This window comes from Harpia harpyja, chromosome 19 (genome assembly GCF_026419915.1).
Source record: "Harpia harpyja isolate bHarHar1 chromosome 19, bHarHar1 primary haplotype, whole genome shotgun sequence".
NCBI lineage: Eukaryota > Metazoa > Chordata > Aves > Accipitriformes > Accipitridae > Harpia > Harpia harpyja.
Window position 1 is genome coordinate 16,553,098 of NC_068958.1, and position 19,974 is coordinate 16,573,071.

At 50.0% G+C, this 19,974-nt stretch overlaps 1 protein-coding gene and 1 long non-coding RNA gene across 4 annotated transcripts in view; one reads left to right on the forward strand and one right to left on the reverse strand.

Moving 5' to 3' along the window:
• LGR6 (leucine rich repeat containing G protein-coupled receptor 6) overlaps positions 1-19,164 on the forward strand; it is a 151,711-nt gene extending 132,547 nt beyond the window's left edge. Inside the window, exons 12-18 of the mRNA XM_052815412.1 lie at positions 1,608-1,673; positions 4,202-4,273; positions 5,902-5,973; positions 6,690-6,815; positions 8,954-9,114; positions 14,597-14,677; positions 16,579-19,164. Coding sequence (XP_052671372.1) covers positions 1,608-1,673; positions 4,202-4,273; positions 5,902-5,973; positions 6,690-6,815; positions 8,954-9,114; positions 14,597-14,677; positions 16,579-17,816 — 1,816 coding nt within the window. The 3' untranslated portion in view covers positions 17,817-19,164. The remainder of the gene's footprint in view (positions 1-1,607; positions 1,674-4,201; positions 4,274-5,901; positions 5,974-6,689; positions 6,816-8,953; positions 9,115-14,596; positions 14,678-16,578) is intronic.
• The window catches only part of LOC128154582 (uncharacterized), a 109,246-nt gene that overhangs the window by 74,850 nt on the left and 14,422 nt on the right, over positions 1-19,974 (reverse strand). The window lies entirely within an intron of this gene.

The window sequence follows — 19,974 nt, forward strand, 5'->3', positions numbered from 1 at the left end:
CTGCAGATTTTCTGCAGAGATCTTGCACGGGAGCTGTAAGAGCCACCACAGGGGCATGAGGCTTGTGGCCGTGCTGCGATGCTGGTCTGTGCATGGGCACTGACCCCAGCACACTCAGGCAGGGCAGCGTTGCCGAGCTTGAGCTTGGCGTCAACCTGACATCATCCTGCTGCTTTTTTCCAGAGCTTCTGTGGCTCAGGGCACAGATTTGTCTCTCCTGTCAAGCAGAAATAGCTGAAGCTTCCCTGAGCAGAGCTAAAGTCCCTTGATGCCACCAGTACCTTCATCCTGATGTGTCCTCAACACAGTTTCAGTGACTGAGGCTGCTCTGCTGGTACATACTGGGCTGCATCTGGTTACCCTCTCTCTGGAGGAACCAGAAATAAATCCTGGGGCTGCATTCTCCTTCCATCACCATCTAGCTAAGGCACCACCCTGTCAAGCCCAGTGGATTGACACAGAGACCAGGGAAAAGTGACTGACACCATAGCTCTTTCTCCATACTGGGTGATAGTCTCCAGAGCCATGCCCAAAACTTTTGCTTGCTTTTTCCTCCCTTGTCCTCCCCGCCATGGAAAACTGGTGGAGAGGGGGTTGGCAAAACAAAATAAATAATTGAAATGTTTTAGCAGCAACTTATTGGCAGAAAGATGGAAACTGTGTTTGGAAAGTTGGCAGAGAGGCCACATACACAACTTTTTACCCTGGGGCAAATTCCCTCAAACAGCCACAAATCCAGCCTTTGCTGGTGAGGGAAAAAGATGATTTTAAGCATTACTCCTTACCCAGCCCATTTCAGTTTTAATAAATTCACATTTATTTGTGCCAGGATAGGTTTTCCTCTGACTACCAAGTCACACTGCCTTGGATGCTGACATGCCACTGGGCTATGAAGCAGTGGGAACAGGAGTTTCCTGGGAATTGCTTTCAAGTGGCAGCACTTGAAAGAATGGGGACCAGAGATTTTCACAGTCTGTAAAGTCCTGTACCAAATCCCTGCCTGTGCCACAACCCCTTCCCTAACCCTGGGGAGGAGGCAGGAAAGGCTGAATGGAGAGCAGGAGATGGGCAGTTGGGTTTGCTGTGCCAGCAAGGAGGCAAGGCAGCTGGCTGGCTGCTCTGCTGGCCAAAACCTCCCCAGGCTCTGCAAGCACATCTGCAGCTTTTGTGAGCTCCCCCATCCACAACAGCAGGATGGGAGCTCTGGCACAAATACCTCTCTGCTTTGCCCACAGAAAAGCAAGGCTGTGCATGGCAGAATTTGGCATGGATGCATTTCACAGCTGACTTGGGGCTGGGGAGAAAAAGCCCACCCCAGCTGTAGAAGCAGCTCCATCAGTCTGCAGCTTGTGCCAGAGGAAGCTGGGGTGGGGCCGGATGAGTAGGTAAACCACCGAGCAATCCTTGCCTTGCACAAAGATGCTCAGAGCAAGGGTCAGGTGTGTGCAGAGTGGAGATCCCCCTTGCCTGGGGTTACTGCTCTCCGCAGCTGTGCAAAATGGAAGTCAGGTCATCCCCCTCTCCAGCAATATCTGCTTTCCAAGGGAGGGGTCAGGGGCACTCACTTTTGATCTCCTAACATTTCTGTGCTGGTTCTTTCCCTGCAGAGAACTGTCATACAACCAAATTGAAGATCTGCCCAGTTTCCACCGGTGTCAGCGACTGGAGGAGCTGTGAGTAAAGAGATGCCCTTACTTGCGCCATGCTCTGGGGAAAAGGGGCCGATTCGGGAATAGAGGCAGCTCCCAAACACAAAAGTCAACCTTCACCAAGCACTGGGAAAGCTGAGCTTTATAACTCACTATTATTTGGACTGTAAGTGGACCAGAGCACCACGCTTTGCCCCTGTGCAAATACAGAATAAAAATACATCCCCTGTGCATAGGAGCTTAATTCACTCAGGTCTTTTCGGAGGTCCCAGCCACAGCAAACACAAGTAGGATGTGGCAGCACTGAATTTTACTTCACTAATTCAAGTCCCAATATGAGCTAATCTAGAATGGGGTTTATCTCTACTATAAATACCTTCTGCTTCAAGGAGTGGTCTCATCCCCTGGGCACAAAGCAGCTCTTATCCACACTGCTCAGGGCTAGCCACTCTGTGGAGAAGATTGATGCTTTCCTCATTTAGTACTTGCATTGGGTCTTCTCTGGACCCTGGGAGGCAACTCTGTTGCTCTGAAACAGAGTTATTCACATTCAGTTCAAGGTGTCTGGAGATCTGGCCCTACATTTCAAATCTAACAGAAGTTCTTGGCCTTTTTGAGAAAAAAAAAAAAAAATAGACTCCATGATTTTTTATAGAATTCTGAAACCTGGAAGAGTAGATGTGTGGGAGCAGCATCCCCACAAAAATAAACCGGAGAGGTTGTCCCTGCTCTCTGGACCACCCCAGCCTGGGCGGCCAGACCATTTCATTGAGCCTTAGCAAAACCACACATTGGGACACTGAAATCACATGAAAACGAGAGTTACATAGCCTGTGCTGTCTCTTCAGGAGCTCTGAGGACAAAGTTAGAGCTGGATGTATTTTAGCTAAAGTACCACCAGGAAAATGTTTAAAAAAATAGAAAAGACATCAAAAAAGGGACAAACTTTCAGAATTCCAAAACTGTAGTTTCACTCATTGTGCCTAAATTGCTTCTTACAGTATTTTATAATATGCCAAATTCAGACTTATCATTAACATAAAAGCACAGTAAATCCCTCTTTCAGACTACTTAAGTCAGACAGACTGTGTCTTATATTAACATTTTCTTACAAAATGAGTATTTGGTCCCTTAAGCCCAAAGTTATCATCCTGTAAGCCCCACCCCCACCAGGCATCAGCATTCCTGCTGGGAAATACGTTGGAAACAAGTCTGGTGGTGCATGGTGGTGCAGCCTGGCATGCAAACAACTTATGTGTGCCAGTTCCTCTGCTGTAACTGCCAATGTGCAGGTTTTTACCTGCAACACACAGGTGGTCCTCACAGCTAAACATCCTTGACTTATTTTTCACTAGATTGCTCCAATATCCCTTCTTCCCAAGCTCCAGCTTTCCCACTCAGTGCTCTTCTACCTGAGACCCCCAAATTTGTGCACAGAGCTTCCCATGGCCCTTCCTTGAAATCTTAACTAGATGTACAAGGAATGCCTTCTTGGCTACATGGAGCGTTGAGAAACCAGCAGTAGAGCAGATATGAGAGCCTCAAGCCCCTGCCTCTGAAACATGAACGTGGGGCCAAGTGGAGATATTACAGCCATCAGGTGCAGGTCCTTGTGTGAGATGAGTCAAGATCATTTCTGAGTCTGAAAGCAGGTTAGCTACACAACAAACACCCAAGGGAGCTGTTGTAAGTAGAGCACTAGTCTGTGGCTGTCTCCCCTTGCAGAAGGTCACACATGGGGAGACCACGTCTGCAGGTCTGGGAATTCATGATGGGCATTTTGCAGAATTTTAAAAAATATTCACCGTTGTTCCACACTAGGGAAAAGAAAACTGAAAAACTTAATGTTTCCCACAAAGTTGATGCTTGGATCAAGATGTCTCTCGAGAGGTGTAGGGAGTGCATAGGTCAGTCAGCAAACACCATGTGAGCCCTTACCCTGCCCCCTCCCCTGCTCTGAGGAGTGCAGGAGACTGCTGGAAGGGAGATGTGCAGGGGCTGAGGCACTTCATGAAAATACATGTGCAGGATGTGGACGGTGGGTTCAGCAAGACATCAGGATTTTTCTTCATAAAAAGCTGAGATGCCTTCAGCCCTCAAACCCCCTTCATCATCACCAAGGCAAAAGGCAGCACCATGTAGTCCTTCCCAAAGGGTCACACAGAGCTGTTTGCTGACTCACTGGCTCCAAGCTCTCCTCTTTTGCTCTGGACGAAGCAGTCTGAAGGCTTAGGGTGGAGCAGAGTGGGAAACCAGCATGGCTTTGGAGATAATGCGGCACCTTTGACCACTGCACATCAATGGCACTTTACTGTGCCATGATGGCATCAAAAGGAGAGGCTGGCTGAGCGCTGGAGCTGCCCATAGGAGAGAATGGCTTTGAGCTGTTCTGTTGCTCATCCTGTTTACCCCTTGAAGTTAGAGCAGGCCTCCCAAGCACAAATGACAACTTCCACTGTGACAGTTTGCATCTGCTGCCATGGGACAAAGATCCCTACAAAGTACGAATGCTGCCTTCAGGTATTTTCTCAAACCAGTTTCTGTTTTGTCAGTGGTCTCCAGCACAACAGGATCCATGAAATCAGAGCAGACACCTTTGTGCAGCTGATGGCCCTGCGCTCCATGTAAGTATTGTCTGGCGGGGGAACGACTGGGCTTTTTGCTGGGGGAAGGGGAACTGTGAGCACCCAGGCAGGCCGATGTGGAGTTTCCCAACCCCACCGCCTCTGCCTCTGCTGGGAGGCTTTACCATCTAGTCCCTCTTCCACTTCCCCTTACAAAAGAACAGGGCACAAACCTTCCCTCTGGCTTCCTTTCTGCATGTAGACAACCGCTGTAAATAAACTCATTACCTGCCAGCCTTCCTGCCCACATATGCGGACACTCCACACCACACTCTCTAACCACATGCTGCAACCTGTATGTTGCACAGCACATGTTACTGAGACCTGCCTCCTAAACACCCATGCAGACACAGACTCATGGCAGGGATTTACCATGGTGTGCATGAGCTCTAGCACCCCTTTCCCTACACATGCTAATCCTTGGCCATGCACTCCTGGAACACCCGGCAGAACATCCCATTTGATTTGGGACTGCCTCCCCACAACTCAAAAGCATATGTTGGATGTATTAAGTGCACACAAGCATGCACATATCATACATGCATAGTGACCGTGCAGTAGACAGCCCACTTAAGTGCTTGGCACCTTTGAGAAGCTAGTAAGGCTCCGCAGGGCCTGATTCTGCCTGTGACACTTGGGAAGAGCCCTCGAAGTGCTGATGGTCTTTGTTTACGGTTGTTTTAGGAAGTGAACTGAATTGCATAAAAGCTTTTTCCTATGGTGCAGCAATTTGAGTGTCATTTAATAGGCCAGCATTCCTAGAGATCCCATGAGTGTCATGTACATGATGTTTATAACTGCGCAGGAGCACTCACGTATTACATGTAACACTACAGACAAGCATGCAAATATGAGCATGCTACTGCCACACTATAGTCACACAAACATACAGCTGAGCGTGCAAGCTCCATCATTTGCCTTTGGGTATGTTCTGGGTCCCTGTGGAAAGGATTCATCTCACGCAGCTTCAGCCTTTTGCAGTGTGACGCACATATCTGGGCACTTGGCTCCCTTCAGAGCTGGTATGATAGATATATGTAGGAGACTGCTCGTGTAGTCAGCCTTAGGAGAAGAAAAGCTTCCTGATATGCTGGTTCCTCTCTGCTGATAACAGAGGGAGTTGAGCCCTCTAGCTCAGATGGAAGCAGAGCTTATGGAGGAGCCTCAGTGAATCCAAGCCAACTGTACATGACAGGAGACACTCTAAGATGACCTTGGTTCACTTTCCACACAGGCCCTGACCCTATCTGCCCTTGCCTGGGCACCCAGCACTGTGACCACATCAGGGATGCTCTGGCACTAAGGCATAACCTGTCTACTGCTCTGAGGTTTAGCATGTTAACATAAAATCCCCAAATTTACAGAAATGAACCCAGAAAGGATCCTTTCCCATTGGTCTCAGTGGAGGAGCTCCTGCAAGGCAAACTCTTGTGCTCTCTGTTAGAAACCACCCATATATAGACCCAAACATATTTATCTCCAGGGAGCTGCAATGAGACAGAACTTGCTGCTGACCAAGGGGCTACATATCCCACATTTTCTTGCATCCAACCCCTTGACCAGGCCGGTGTCAGAAGCTTCACTGCCCTGCTCTGCACCCCTCTTACTGGCATGTCCTTGCCTTGCAGAGACCTGAGCTGGAATTACATCCAGTTTATTCACCCTGAAGCCTTTGTGACCCTGCACTCTCTCACCAAGCTGTAAGTTGCAGTGATATTTCTTTCAGAGTGGGCCATGGAGACCAGGTATCTGAGGACCTCAGACTGACTCACCAAGCTACCAGGACACCTGGCATTTAGATATCAGAAGGCTGCAGTGCTGAGGTGCATGTCTCAGCACTGACGTGGGCAGACCAAATCCCAAGGCTTCCTATCAATATTAAAGGGATGATGAAAGCCCAGAAGAGGCCATTTTCAAGATGCTCTCACCCTGAACACTTAAACCTCCACTTTCTGATGCTTTCATACGTACCTTAGTTGCCTTTATGAAAGATCAGCATGATAGACCATTTCAACAAGAGTCATTGCAAATCATCTTTGCTGGTTCTGGAGGGGCCCCAGTCCTCAGCCCCCTCACTAAGACTCTTGGGTATTTTATGGGCTGGGAGTTGCAGTCATACCTGACCTATTATGGGGGAAGTGGTGGGGGAAGAGATGCATGGGGCAGATATGTGCACAGGGAGGTAGATACTACCCAGAGCTTTCAGCGTGGGCATTAACCCTTGCCCCTCATTTTCCCCAGGGATTGCAGTATCAATCCATTTATCTCTAGAGGATATTGGTCCCCATGCAGCACCCAGCCCCATTTCAGCATCACATTTGAGGGAGCAATCAAGGCAGGCAGCCTCTGCTTGGCTGAGATAGCACTAGCAGCAAAACACTGAGCGCAGTCTCCCTCTCTGCTTTCCCTTCATCAGGGACTTGACTGATAACCAGCTGGTCACGCTGCCTCTGGATGGTTTGGGTGGACTGACGCATCTGAAGCTCCAAGGCAACCCGGCTCTCTCTGAGCCCTTCGCCAAGGACAGCTTCCCCAAAATGAGGTACTGGTGGTGGTGGCTCTTTCACTTCTGGCACTCAGCACAGCCCGTATTTGCTTACAGCAATCAGCCTTCTGCTTTCGTTGTTTATCTCACGCTTTCCTCCATCCTTTTAGGCCAATGGGTTGAGGAAGCTTCATCTGCTGCTAGCATGCCTCGTCTTTTAAAGTCTTCCACAGGAGAGTGGTGATGCACTCCCGGGCCTGCCACCCCCACCCCAAACACACACACAAGTGGAAAGCACGGAGTGGGCCCAGCTCAGGGCTCCTCTCAATGGAAAACATTCCCAGAAGCCAGTCCTAGCTAATGACATCCAGCTTTCCTTCAGTAAACTCTGTTTGTGTGGCCGTGTCTTGTCTGCTATGGATTAATGAGGAGCCTGAAGGGGTCAAACTGAGCAAGATGAGGCTGCAAAAGGCTTGGAGCACAGTATCACGCTGCAGGCTCTGGCTCTCCTGACCCTCCCTTAGTGGTGGATCTCCAGCATGGCACCTGCCCTCAGGCTGAGGTGCCCACGGCCCAGATGACTTAAATTCCCCTGAGGTGAAGCCATCTTTTGCTTGGGTTTCCCAGCTAGTTCCCTTGGAGCCAAGGATGCATGAGCTGATGCTCCCACTCATCCAGTACGGGTTCCCAAATGCTGGAGCTTCTCAAATTTAGACACCTGCAACTGTGCTGGAGTCACAGGCCACTGCGCCACCACTGGGCTTAATAGCTCAGGTCTGATGAAAAGTGCGGAGCTCTCACTTCAATCTGCCTCAGCAATGGTGCCTGCAGGGCTTTCTCTTCCAACTTTTTTCACTCATCATGGCTGGGATCTGTTGCATGACTGGTTTCCAAATGGCAGGGGATCCCAGAAGTTTCTGGAGGGCTTTCCACACCCAAGATGGCAGTCCCTTGTGCAGAGTGGGTCAAGTTCAGCACTTCCAGGGGTGTTTCTCCTCTAAACTAATTCCATTGACATCTGTGGAGCTGGTTTGGATTTGTACCAGAGAGACTGAGTCTGCAGGAGTGGTTCATTGAACCACGCCAGGCAATGTACCCATTAACATTTCCTAAATTTGGGGGTACTGCCATTAAGTAGTCTTATTTTGGGGGCATATGTCTGGAGGCAGCATCTAAGAACAGTTCTTAGCCATCCTGGGAGGACCTGTACCTCCCTACCACCTTTCAATAAGAGGCTTTAATTTGGAGCTTATAACAGGAAGCAAGCTTGTATACAGAGTTTCCATAGCCTCCCAGGGCTCAGCCAGAAATGTTTGGGAACTTAAAACAAAAGCATATTTTTAGAATATAGAGTTTCGTTGTATTTACTGATCTTGTCAGAAGACCTTAATTGTCTGGAAAACCTGAGGTTCCTTTGCCCTCATCAGCAGTCTTTCTGACTTCGAGCAAAGAAACAGGAGTCTGCTGTCTTTGAAGAAAACGCAGCTGCTGACTGATAGCCTCGTATTTCATGCAGACGATGTTCAGCTGCAGTTTAATTAACCTTGTAATATATGCTATAATTAACAACTAACAAGTCTACTTTCAAGTAGAAATCAGACATACTAAAATAACTTGCTACACTTGAGAGACCTTAGATTTTCCTGCCTGAGCTGGCAGGGGTGAGCCACACTCATGGAACTGGAGTTTGGAGGTGCCTCTCTGACCTTCAGAAACTAGCAAGGGGGACCTTACACTTGCTCAAGCTCTCAGGAAGTTACTCACCTTGAACAAAAGAATGGATGCCCAGAAAAAAAGTCCTTGGGTAAAAAAATGAAGACTCCACGTGCACGTGGCATATTGCCAGAGGGCATGGGAAAGAGAAGCTAATTCAGTCCAGAGAGAACTGCAGAAAGTTTTTAGGAATTATCCAGGAACTTTGGTGCAGTTTCCAAACCTGCTGTTTGACAACATTCTATTGACAGACAGTGTCTTAAGTGCCAAAAGTGGGGCAGTGCAGAGACATCGTGGGGTGACTTGGGTCCACACTCTGTCCTACACGCAGTCTTTCACCAGAGCAAAGTCCTGCTCCAACATAACCATCACCTGACAGACTGGCTTTTGTCACATATCGAAATTAAGCAAAAAGTGCAAAGCAATGGAGAGTCAGGTCATGGAAGCAATGCACCTCAAAGTTCTGCTTTCCCCCTTTGCAGAGTCCTCGAGGTACCTTACGCCTACCAGTGCTGTGCCTATGGAAGCTGCAGCAGCTTCTTCAAGATGTCCAGCCAATGGCAGGCAGAAGACATGAGCCCTGAGGAGGAGGATCCCCACAAGAGGACCATGGAATTGTTTCCAGGTCATGCTGATAATCACTGTAAGTAAACTGGGCTGAATGGTGATCAATCCATGGGCAGGGCCATGCTGCGAGCTAGGATGCAATCCTGCATTTGCAGGAGTGGTCCCACTGCTAGCCATGGAGTTACCCCTGCCTCAGGGAAGGCAGACTGATCCTTCTCCAGCTCTAGTGGCCAGTTGTTGTGAATGGGCTTCAGTTAGTGTCACTGCATTGGAGAGAGCTGATCTGGCACATCCAAACCTTCACAATCTAACAGAAAGATCTGGCAGTCCTCAACAGCACGGACGTCTTTGCTAATTTGGCCTTGCTAACTATAGAGGGAGACTACCCAAGCTACTGAAAGGTGGCTGAGGTTACATGGGACAGCTTCTGGGCTTGGTCATTAGACTTCTGGGCAGTACAGAGCCTTTGGCAGGACCCTAGGATTAATCTGAATAAGAGAAGGAACTCAAAGAACTGGAATGTGCAGCTGGCTGGAGAGAGAGACCTATGTCTGTGCTACTTTTGTGCACATACCCTGATGCTACAGCAAAGGTCAGGGTTAGGTATGAACAAAAGGACACGTTTGGGAAATATGATGAGCTCAGCACAGGGGCTAGCCTGTGCAGGGCAGAAGTGGCTCCACAGTTAAAGATAAGCAGCGCTTTCTGTTCAAGAGTCAATTTATTCTGTGCTCTAAGTCACTTCTGCAAAGACCTCCATGAAATCTATTGCACAAGGCCAGCAGAGGAGTGTGCAAAGCACACCACCTGCACCCACAGACTCACAGCACAACAGCAGCTCCAAGCGGAAAGTTGGTGTGATCCCTTTGCAAGAGAATCTCAGAATAATGTGAAGAAAAGCATGAGCCCCTTTGCTTCCTCTGTAACTGCTGGAGAGTGGAAATAGCATTTCAGGACACAGCTTGGATGCTGCCTTTGTTTATATGTTTGCCCTGTAGGCAAAACCACATCATGCTGTGTGCCTGTAGGAGATGGGGAGAGGGCTTGAGTCCCTGGGGAGCGCTTGACTCACCTGCTCCCAGGAGCACCGTGCACCCAGCCATAACCAGGGGCTCTGCAGGATCTCCTCCTGCATCCTAAGCAGGCAGGACTAGATCTGGAGACAGATATTGACCCAGAGCAGTTGGGTTCTCTGTGTTACAGCAGTGATGGGAGGCAGGATGACCCAGACACTTTATGACACAGCCAGTGAGTGAGTCACAAGCCCTGCATCCCTGCTCCTGCCATCTGCCCTGCCCTGATCCTTCACAGACTAAGAATAAGCTTTAGCAATGTGTAAAGTCCAGCCAGAGGCTAACAAGTATGATTCCTACCAGCATGATGTGGCTCCTGGAAGCATGGTAGACTTGGTGGTTACACTGGGCAGACAGTACAAAGGAGCCATATGTTACGGTCATTGCTGCAGGAATTTCTTCTTGGTTGGGTCAGTTTTTCCATCATTAATACAGCCCATACTTTAATGGTCCTTGTGCATATAGTTGGGGCGTTTGCCCAGCAAATTACAGCATCTGTGAAAAGACCTGGTTTGCGGCCAGGGCCCATAGTACTGCTTACAGACCTGCTTTTGCTGGGCACCAAAGTGTTTGATGTCTCAAACAATATTCTCTCCTGGCCCTGTCAGCAGACCGCTACCTACTAAAGACTCCCAGGCCTCCAAGACAGTCTCAGCCTCATGAATTATATGTGTATTGATAATATATTGGGACCAGAGGGGAATACTGACTGATTCTAAGATGTGCCAGATGAGACTATTAGCAGCTCATAAAGGCTCACATTTTCAGATCTTAAGCACTGGGTTTGTCTTGAAATATCAAACCACAGAGGTGCAAATGTGAAACGCACAAGAACATCCTTCCTTACTGTGTGCGGCTTTTGCAGATGACTCTCCTTATAATTCAGCAATGCATGGTCTAGTCTTGACAATGAGGGTTTTGTGATATTGCTATTTTACTTAATTAATTGTTGCTTTATTTCTGTCCCCAGTGCTTCCTTTCTGATGGCCACCAGTGGTATTTAGCTGTGTTATATGAATCTTGTAACACTTCCTCATTAAAGAGGAAAAGAGCTCCTAAACATTCCTTCCATGCAAGAGATAAAGTGACTTCATTAAAAGAAAATAACTCAGGGATCTGTCCCTGCAGTGTACAGCCAGGCTCATCAGGGTGCTTGCATGCTGTGGAAGAACTTGTGAGAGGGATGGGGCATGCTTCCAGATAGCCATGTCCTCTCAGCCTTGCATAGTGCTTCCAACAAGGCACTGAGGAGCCCTTTACAAACAAGTCCGCAGAACCTCACAGCCAGGTGGTGAAAGGCGACTTGTCCCAGGCAGCCATGTAGGGGTGAGAAATGGGCCCCTGGTGGCACAGCCCTGCTCCAGCAGCCAGGCAATGCTGCCTCCCGCAGTGTGTTCCACTCCTGCATCCAGCATCCATCCCTCAGCCAAGCCCAGCACCCAAGAGACGGTCTGACTCCAGCCACAATGTGCACATGGTGCCATGCACCCCAGGGCCAGCCCAGCTCTTTCCCATCCTCCCAGGGCCCCCGATGACCAGGAACCCCCCAGACATCACCCAAGTGTGTCCATTCACATCTGAGTAACAGCCACCCAAAGCCCAAAGGAGTGTAGTTAGTGCATGTCTCATCACTCTGTCACCTTGTCACAACAGATATTTAAGGTCCTGTGCCCAAAATTTTTGGTGCTTGGGATATGCCTCTTTGGATTATAGTTGGTGGAATTTAGCAGATACCCCTTGCTCCAAGCCTGTCCCATGTGGCTGGGCAGCACCTCAAATACGGCTCAGGGGCTTGTCATACAGGACATCCACCCAACATTCTCCAGCAGCTCGCTCCTTCCACCCTCCCGAAACTGGCTGCAGAAGGAGAACAGGCAAAGTGCAAGTACTACCATTGCCATGGGGCACTTCCATCACAGTGCCAGCACTCCCCTTCAGGCCCACTGGTTGAGGATAGAAAGGGATGTATTTACTTACAAACATATGTTGGCAATAATGGAACAAAGCTATAGAAAGCAAGAAAAGAACACACTTGTATGGTTATCCTTGACAATAGGACACTGCTTTACCCAGTCCAACATCTCCATTAGCTTGTAAAGCTGACTAATTACCTTTTGCAACCATCCAGCAAACCCTGGAGGGTCCTTAGAGCTACACTTTTCCTGCTTCTGTCATTCAAGAAGGCTACTCGAGTCCTGCAAAAAGCACCTGCCCAGGCCCCTTGCAGCCACCCATGCCCTAACTCTGACAGAGAGAGCAATTATCTGCAAACCCCACGTGGGGACTCCTCTGGCTAAGGCAGGCAGTACTAAAGGGGAAGAATCATCCAGCCCACTGTTTTTTGTTCTACCCTTTCTCCAGCATTTCTCCTCCTCTTCCTCTGACTTCAGTGTTGGTACAGCTATCTGGGAACAATTTTTCATGGAAAGGGCACTACTAGCAAAGTGGGTTTTTTCCATAAGGCCTCAGAAAGTGGAGGCACCTTAGCAAAATTCAAATAAATAAGAGCTACTTCAAAAACAATGTAGTCTGCCTTGCTAGAACACAACAGCCATTTTCTTTTCTCTACAGTTCGCAGGCTGGGAGAAGTACTGATTTCCAGCAGAGAGGTACATTTTCTGCTTTGAATCCCACTGTGCTGCCAAGGATTGCTTTGCAATTCACGGCTAGCTCAGTAGTCCAGGCAAAACAAAAGATCTCTCCTTCACTTCATGCAAATGTTTAACCTATGCTTAAAAACAGCCTTTGTGCATTCTGGCCCTTTGAAGAGAAAAGCGGGGAGGGGGGGCAGATTACACTTTAACATTACCATGGGTTGAGTGGCAGGGGGGCACAGAAAGTGCAAGTCTCCGCATTGATTTGAGTATCATGACTGCACATCACAGCCTCCACACTGTGGATGGAAAAGACACTGGAGATTTATAAGACTATAAAATACAAGGAGGAAATATTTTTCCATCCCACTGTGAGTGTTTTCTTGCCAGACTCCAAAGCAGCAGTAATATTTCAACTCTTATACAGACAGATTTAAAAAATGGCATTTTTTTCCAAAGCTCACTGAAGCCGAGAAAGCCACAATGCTTGTCAGGAGGCACTAAAGATAGCACGTTATTTGTCATCATTCTTTAATCAATTAATCCCAGTCATATTTTCAAACACAGGCAGGGAGCAGACCTCATGAGAGGCATCATTTCTAAACAGATTAGGCAACTAAATGCCACTTAGCTTAGCCATATCTTCAGCATTGTGGAAACTTGCCTTCCTGGCCAGTGTCTGAGCTGCCAGGTGCACACCTGGGCACCAGCATCAGTCCATATCATCCAAGGGAGAGTTCATCCCACAGCCACAGATCCAGCTCCCTGGCTATTAGGCTGCAGCAAGAAAAAAACACGTCCTTTCCCCTTCCTCCTGCCCACAGAAAACCCTCCAAAGATCTCCACTGGGAGCACAAGGCTGTGCTGGTGCCATGGGTGGGGATGGTGCAGTGGGACAGCAGCTGTCCTCACTGTGTCCCAGTGCTGTGAATCAGAGGTAGTTTGAGAAGACGAATAAGGAACAGAGCAGAAAAGCATGTCTTGGATTAGATTAACAGGATGCCATTCTCCTTGGTGATGAACTACACCTACAGGCCATCAAAAACACAGCTGAGCTCTCAGCCCCATTCTCTTCCAGCAGCTTCTCCTTCAGCCAGGGAGTATCTGCCTGACCCTCAGAGAGCCCAAGCCTGGCTCAGGGTGCAGCTGCCAGCATGATGGGGATGCTGGCCCAGCAGGCTGGGCTCTGAGGGCAGTGCAGTCTGGTTGCATAAACCCCACAGATCCAAAGCCTGCAGGCATGGACAATCAGTCTGTCTTTAAGCAAATTCAGGAATGGGAATGTCCAGGGTTAAAAACAGGGCACCACAGTCTCAAGAAATCATAGGACATAAAATAAAGCAATAAATGTGGGGTTCTCTTGTGTTTTTGCTTCTGAGCCTTTTGGTGGTGGTGGTTGCTGACAAACAAGTTGTGCGGCAAGTAGAGGCTAATGGCTCTCTTTGAACAAAGCTCCAAAGTCCTTGTTGATGGACTAACGTTGGACAAAGCCTGCCCAGAAAGCTTAGAAGATGCATTTGAAGGCTTTGTTTTCTATAACCACATAGGCTAGAGTATTTCTTTATTTTTAATAAAGCATGCTGGGGAGGAGGGATTTGCAGTCACACAACTCTGGGATCTGGGGCTCTTACACTTCAAATGTTGGGAGTAACCTAAAAACAGGGGGGTTGGCCACATTGCAACCTACCAATGTTTACAAGACCTTCTCCCTCTACAGCAGTGACTGCAGGAGACAAACTGGACACCAGCAGCTACTTTGAACTTGTGGGCTGGGAACTGGCTGGGGAGGTCTGGGTTGAGGACAGGCAGTGGGAAAAGCTTCTGGCCCAGTTAGCCCTGATGGCCCTGCTTGTTCTTCTCTGAGCACCGTTTCTCATTGTTTTCTCCCCAGATGACCTAGATGCAGATGACCTCCAGCTGGACCTTGAGGAATCAAAGTTGCACCCCACTATTCAGTGCACGCCAAGCCCCGGTGAGCAGCCAGGGAAACCCTTTGAACACAGCTGGGATCCTTTGAGCTTCCCTAAATCCCCAGGATCCCACAACCCTTCCTGCAGTGTCTCATAGATGTGCACATCAGAAGCCTAAATGGTTGGGCTTTGGCCAAACTGGGGACAAGTGAGGAGTTCCTTCTCCCACTCGGAGGTAGCTGCCCTCCTATGAGGAGAGGACAAGGTCATGGTATCCCTGACCAGGAATCCCAGGTATCAACAGCTCCTCCATCCACCAACCTGCCCACAGTCAGACTCTGTCTTTCAAGAAGTTCCTGTTCCCTTGCAAGACTTAGACTTTGCTTTGTCCCAGCCAGCCCAGAATACTGCACAAGACCTTGTCCTTGATCTCCTGATCATACTTGCGGCACTGCAAAATGCAGGGGTACTTTACTCTGTCTCCTGAGAAAGGGAGAGAATTGAGGTGCTGGACTGCACCCAGCCACTTTCTCCTTACTTCCATCAACAACATGCCAGTGGGCACAGGCTGGCTGGGACATGAGGAAGCTGCCTTCTGATTTTGTCCCCATTCACAGCTCAGTGGTATGTTACACAAGCACAACTGGAGGCTGGAGAGGCCTGGCTCCATCCAGGCTGCTGTGGGACACTGGCAAGGATGGAGTTTTCACCAGCTGTCCCACTGAGTTTGCTGCAAAAGAGACAAGAAGGAAGAAGATTTTAGCAGAGGGCATGCCCTGCTGCCTGGGTACAGAGGTGCTGGCTCTCTGAAGAAAGCCAGCCGAAGACCTCCACGCTCTTTGAGCTGAACAAGATTTCTCAATGTCCTTTAACATCTTTTGTTCTCAACCGCCTAAAACTTGGCCTGTCCTGTTTCTGTTTTTGCTGAGCTCCCACCCTGAGCCCCTCACTGTAACATCCATATCCCTCCCACATGCAACTCTGTCTCATTGCACTGTCTCTGCTCCGTCTCTTCTTTTCCCTTTGGCAAACAGCATCCACCACCAGTCCCCTTTTTACCCCTCCATGACCTTCCCTTATTCACTCCTCTTTCTCCCCATATCCATCCTCCACCATTCTTTCTCCTGACATCCTCCCACATTCTCCTTGCTCAGGCCCCTCTGTCCCTTCCCTGCCACCCCAGCTCCCTCCAGCTCTTCCTTGAACCTGTTATCTCTTCCTCCTGCTCTAACACTTCATCTCATCTTGGCCATCCCCTCTGTGCAGAGGTCATTCATACAGAAACAGTAAGACACCACTTAGCCAAGGTCTTGAGTAGAAGGGCAGAGGTTGGCAACGTCAGAGCAGGATGCAGCATCCTGCCATCTCTCGCACGTCTCCACACCACTAACTCCAAGATCCCAGGGCGTATGTGAGAAGAAGCAGCTAACGGCAGAGTGGCCCAAATGCCAAGCTGGCACCAGGAGTGTTAGTGGGTCTGGAATCCCACAGAAATGTGGTTCATTGTGGTCATGAGCTCTTTTGGGCAAAGGCCTACCTGGAGCTCAGACTCTGCCCCATTGAACAGTGTAGGGCAGGTGGCACAGGAGAGCAAAAAGGCTTCGCCATACATACAGTCATGGGGTGGCAATGCCAGCCCCCAACCTGTTTACATTTTAGGAGCTCTGATAAGTTTGCCATTTCTCACATTTCCCATATGACCTCTCCCTGTACCTCATTTCTGCCCTAGACAAGATCTGAGGAGATGCCCGAGGCACCCCAGTGTGGGCACAGGAGCGCAGGGACAGAGCCAAGAGGCAGCTGCAGAAGAGGGCAGACAAAGTTGTATGCTCCTTTCCAGCCCTCAGCATTCAAGGGGCTGGTGGGGTCAGGAGAGGGCTAGGACCTGGCCACTGCTCTGAGCAGCACCACTAGAGCGAAACGGTATATTCTGGGTATAACTTCGGGGTTTGTTTTCTTCCAGGTCCCTTCAAGCCTTGCGATCATTTGTTTGAAAGCTGGATCATCCGCCTGGGAGTCTGGGTCATCGTTCTGGTCTCGGTGCTCTGCAATGGGCTGGTCATTCTGGCTGTCTTTGCCTCTCCCAGCTACCTCTCTCCGGTTAAGTTCATTATCGGCTCCATAGCTGGAGCCAACATGCTGACCGGTGTTTCCTGCAGTATGCTGGCTCTCGTTGACGCCCTGACCTACAGCCAGTTTGCCAAATATGGCGCCAGGTGGGAGACCGGTGCAGGCTGCAGGGTGACGGGATTCCTGTCGGTCTTTGCCTCTGAGGCTGCCATCTTTCTGCTGACGTTGGCTGCCGTGCAGTGCAGCATTTCAGTCTCCTGTGTGCGGGGCTATGGAAAGTCACCCTTCTTAGGCAAGGTCAAGACTGCTGCCTTTTGCTGCCTGTTGCTGTCTTCCGTGGCTGCCGTTCTGCCCCTCTTCTCCATTGGGGAATATGGAGCATCCCCTCTCTGCCTCCCGTATCCCATCCCAGATGGGAAACCCACCACCCTGGGCTTCACTGTGGCCTTGGTGATGACAAACATGCTCTGCTTCCTGACTATCACAGGCACCTACATCCGACTCTACTGCAACCTGCTGAAGGGGGAGTTCAGTGCTCTCTGGGACTGTGCCATGGTCAAGCATGTGGCCTGGCTGATCTTCACCAACTGCCTCCTCTACTGCCCAGTGGCCTTCCTCACTTTCTCCTCCATGCTCAACCTCTTCCTCATCACCCCAGAGGTCATCAAATCCGTCCTCCTTGTGGTCCTGCCCCTGCCCGCCTGCCTAAACCCCTTGCTCTACCTGCTCTTCAACCCCCACTTCAGAGATGACCTCCGCCTGCTGAGGCAGAAGGGCCAGGACAAGGGGAGCTACCCCCAGTCCTGCGGGGTCGATGACATGGAGAAAAGCTCCTATGACTCCACCCAGGCTCTGGTGAGCTTCTCCGACATAGACCACATATTTGAGACACCTGATTCCCTGGGAGTGCACCCCATTCTTGACAGCTACAGCTTCCCCTCCATGACACTCATCCCCTGCCAGCAAAGGGTGGGCACCAGGGGGAAGGAGAGGGGCTTCTCTGAGCATTGTCCCTGCCTCAATGACAGTGAGGTGCTGATCACTTCAGAGAGCCGAGATCCAGCCAGCAGCAGCCTCCGGATAACCTTCTTTCCCTCCCCACCCACGCCACCTTATACGTCTCACTTATAAACCTCCTCTGAGTAGCCGTGCCAAACAGCCCCACACCACACACTGAGGGCCAGCCCCGGCGCTGGGTGGCCAGCAAGGTGACAGCAGGCTGCTCCATGTAAAGTACCAGTACAACCCGTTTACCCTTACCCCCCATCATATCTGCCTGGGCAACAGGCACCGCTCTGCCAGCTGCCACATGCCTGGAAGGGCTCTGACTGAGCTCCAGATACTCAGGGCTGGACATGGGAGGAGATGATAAACCCCTTGCGCAAGTGTTTCTCCTACTAGGGACTGCCTTGGAGAGAGCCCCACCAGCTCAGGAGATGGGCCAGGGAGACCCTCCTCATCATCATCCTGCAGCATCGCAAGCCAGGAAGAGCCTGCAGCAAAGCCAAGCATGTCTTCTCAAGGCAGAGACGTCTTAGCAAGCAAAAGCCATTGGTCTGTGGCAGGAACACATGGAAATGGCCAACTGCAATGACATGGCCACCTATAGGGACCTCAGGCCTTGTCCTCGAGGGTCCTCCACAGGTCCTACAGACCCCTGGAAACAGGCTTGTGTCTGCCCCACGCCATCGACTGGAAGAGCAGAAGTGGGTTAAAAGCAGTGTATCCATGTGTGCACCTGAGGTTTGGACCACCTCTGTTTTGGGAGGCTCTGCTTCGCCCGCTGGAAGCCTCATGGGTTGGGCAGGACCCCCACTTTCAGCAGATACCAGGAGCTGGGGATGCTTAGGCCCTCTTTCAATCTGACCCACAGCGTCCAACAAGGCGTCTCTGAACCCCAAGGCAGCCAAATCCAAACACCTCCCTGGAGAAACCTATGTGCTTTGCCTGAGGTCACTCAGCAGCACCTGGCCAAGGCACGCAAGGGAACACCGGGCTGCCTCCACCCTCATCGCTCTCTCCACCTTCACACGCTGCAGCACACCTGGGGCACTCCTGTCTGTACTCACCTGGCTCCTGGTCAGGCGCAGTGAAAATGGGGTCTGGCTCCCTCACTGCCCCCAAACCTCACTCCTGGAAGAGGCTGTTGGTTCTTGGGTACATGTCCCCCATACAGAATAGCCATACTGGGGGTTGCATTTGCCCTCCCCTATTTTAAGGGCAGCTTGTATAGAAGGAGGGAACAGAAATCAGCCTTGTGGGATGATGGTATCAGGAGGACACAGGCCACTTGGAACAGTCTCAGATTTGCCCCCTGCAGCTCAGGGATCTCCCAAATCCATCCTCTCCATCACAAACCCTCCCACTGCCACCCAACGCAGCAGGGAGCCCCGCAGTCAGAGCTCAGGCCCTGGGCAAAGCTTTGGTTCTGCTGACATTACTGCAGCTGTGTATCATTGATTCTTGTGAGATAATAAATGAGCCCTGTTGCTGATCAGTGGCTGGCTTCTGTCCTCTTGCATGTGAAAAGCACCTTGTTGGTTCATTCAGCGCCTGACTGCCTGCCTCTCCCAGCCAAGCTGGGCTGCTGTAGCTTGGATATTGTCTGTATTGCCTGAGTGAGGACTGGGAAATTGCATTGTGTCCACGTGAGCAGGCACCATCCTCCCCACCCCTCTTCTTCAGAGGGAAGAGCCAAACCGCCTGCCTTTATGCAGCAGAATTACACCATCAGTGTCCCTCACCAGACCCCATGGATCAGACCCACCTGGTTGCATCCTGTGATCTGCTGCTCAGCTGTCTGGGTTCATGAGCAGGAAAGAGTCTGCTGCATAAATGTTTAAGGACATCACATAACAGAGCCTCTCATGCAAAGACAGACTCCCCAGCCAGAGCCTAGCTCTGCTTCCCTTCTCTGCACGAGCCCTGTAGTCTTATCTCAAGAAGAAAAACTTGAGATATCAGCAGGAAATCAGAGGAATGAGATCCAAAGATTAGAGAAGAGGACGGGAACCCCAAATATAGTGACAAAATCCAAAGCTCTGCTATGCAGTTCAGGTGGGAACTATAAAAAATGTGCCCTGTTGTGATACTTGAATCCTGATCCAGACTTCTGATATCCTACAGATGCTCAAAGTCAGTTCTCATGCTTCGCTTATTAAAAACACTGAGCCATTTTCTTCCATTTCCTTAGGGCTGCTAATGTGCACGTGACTGGGAAAGACTCATACCTAGTTTGATTTGCAGAAATAAAATGCTCCTTCAGAAGTGGGATTATACAGCCCCAGCA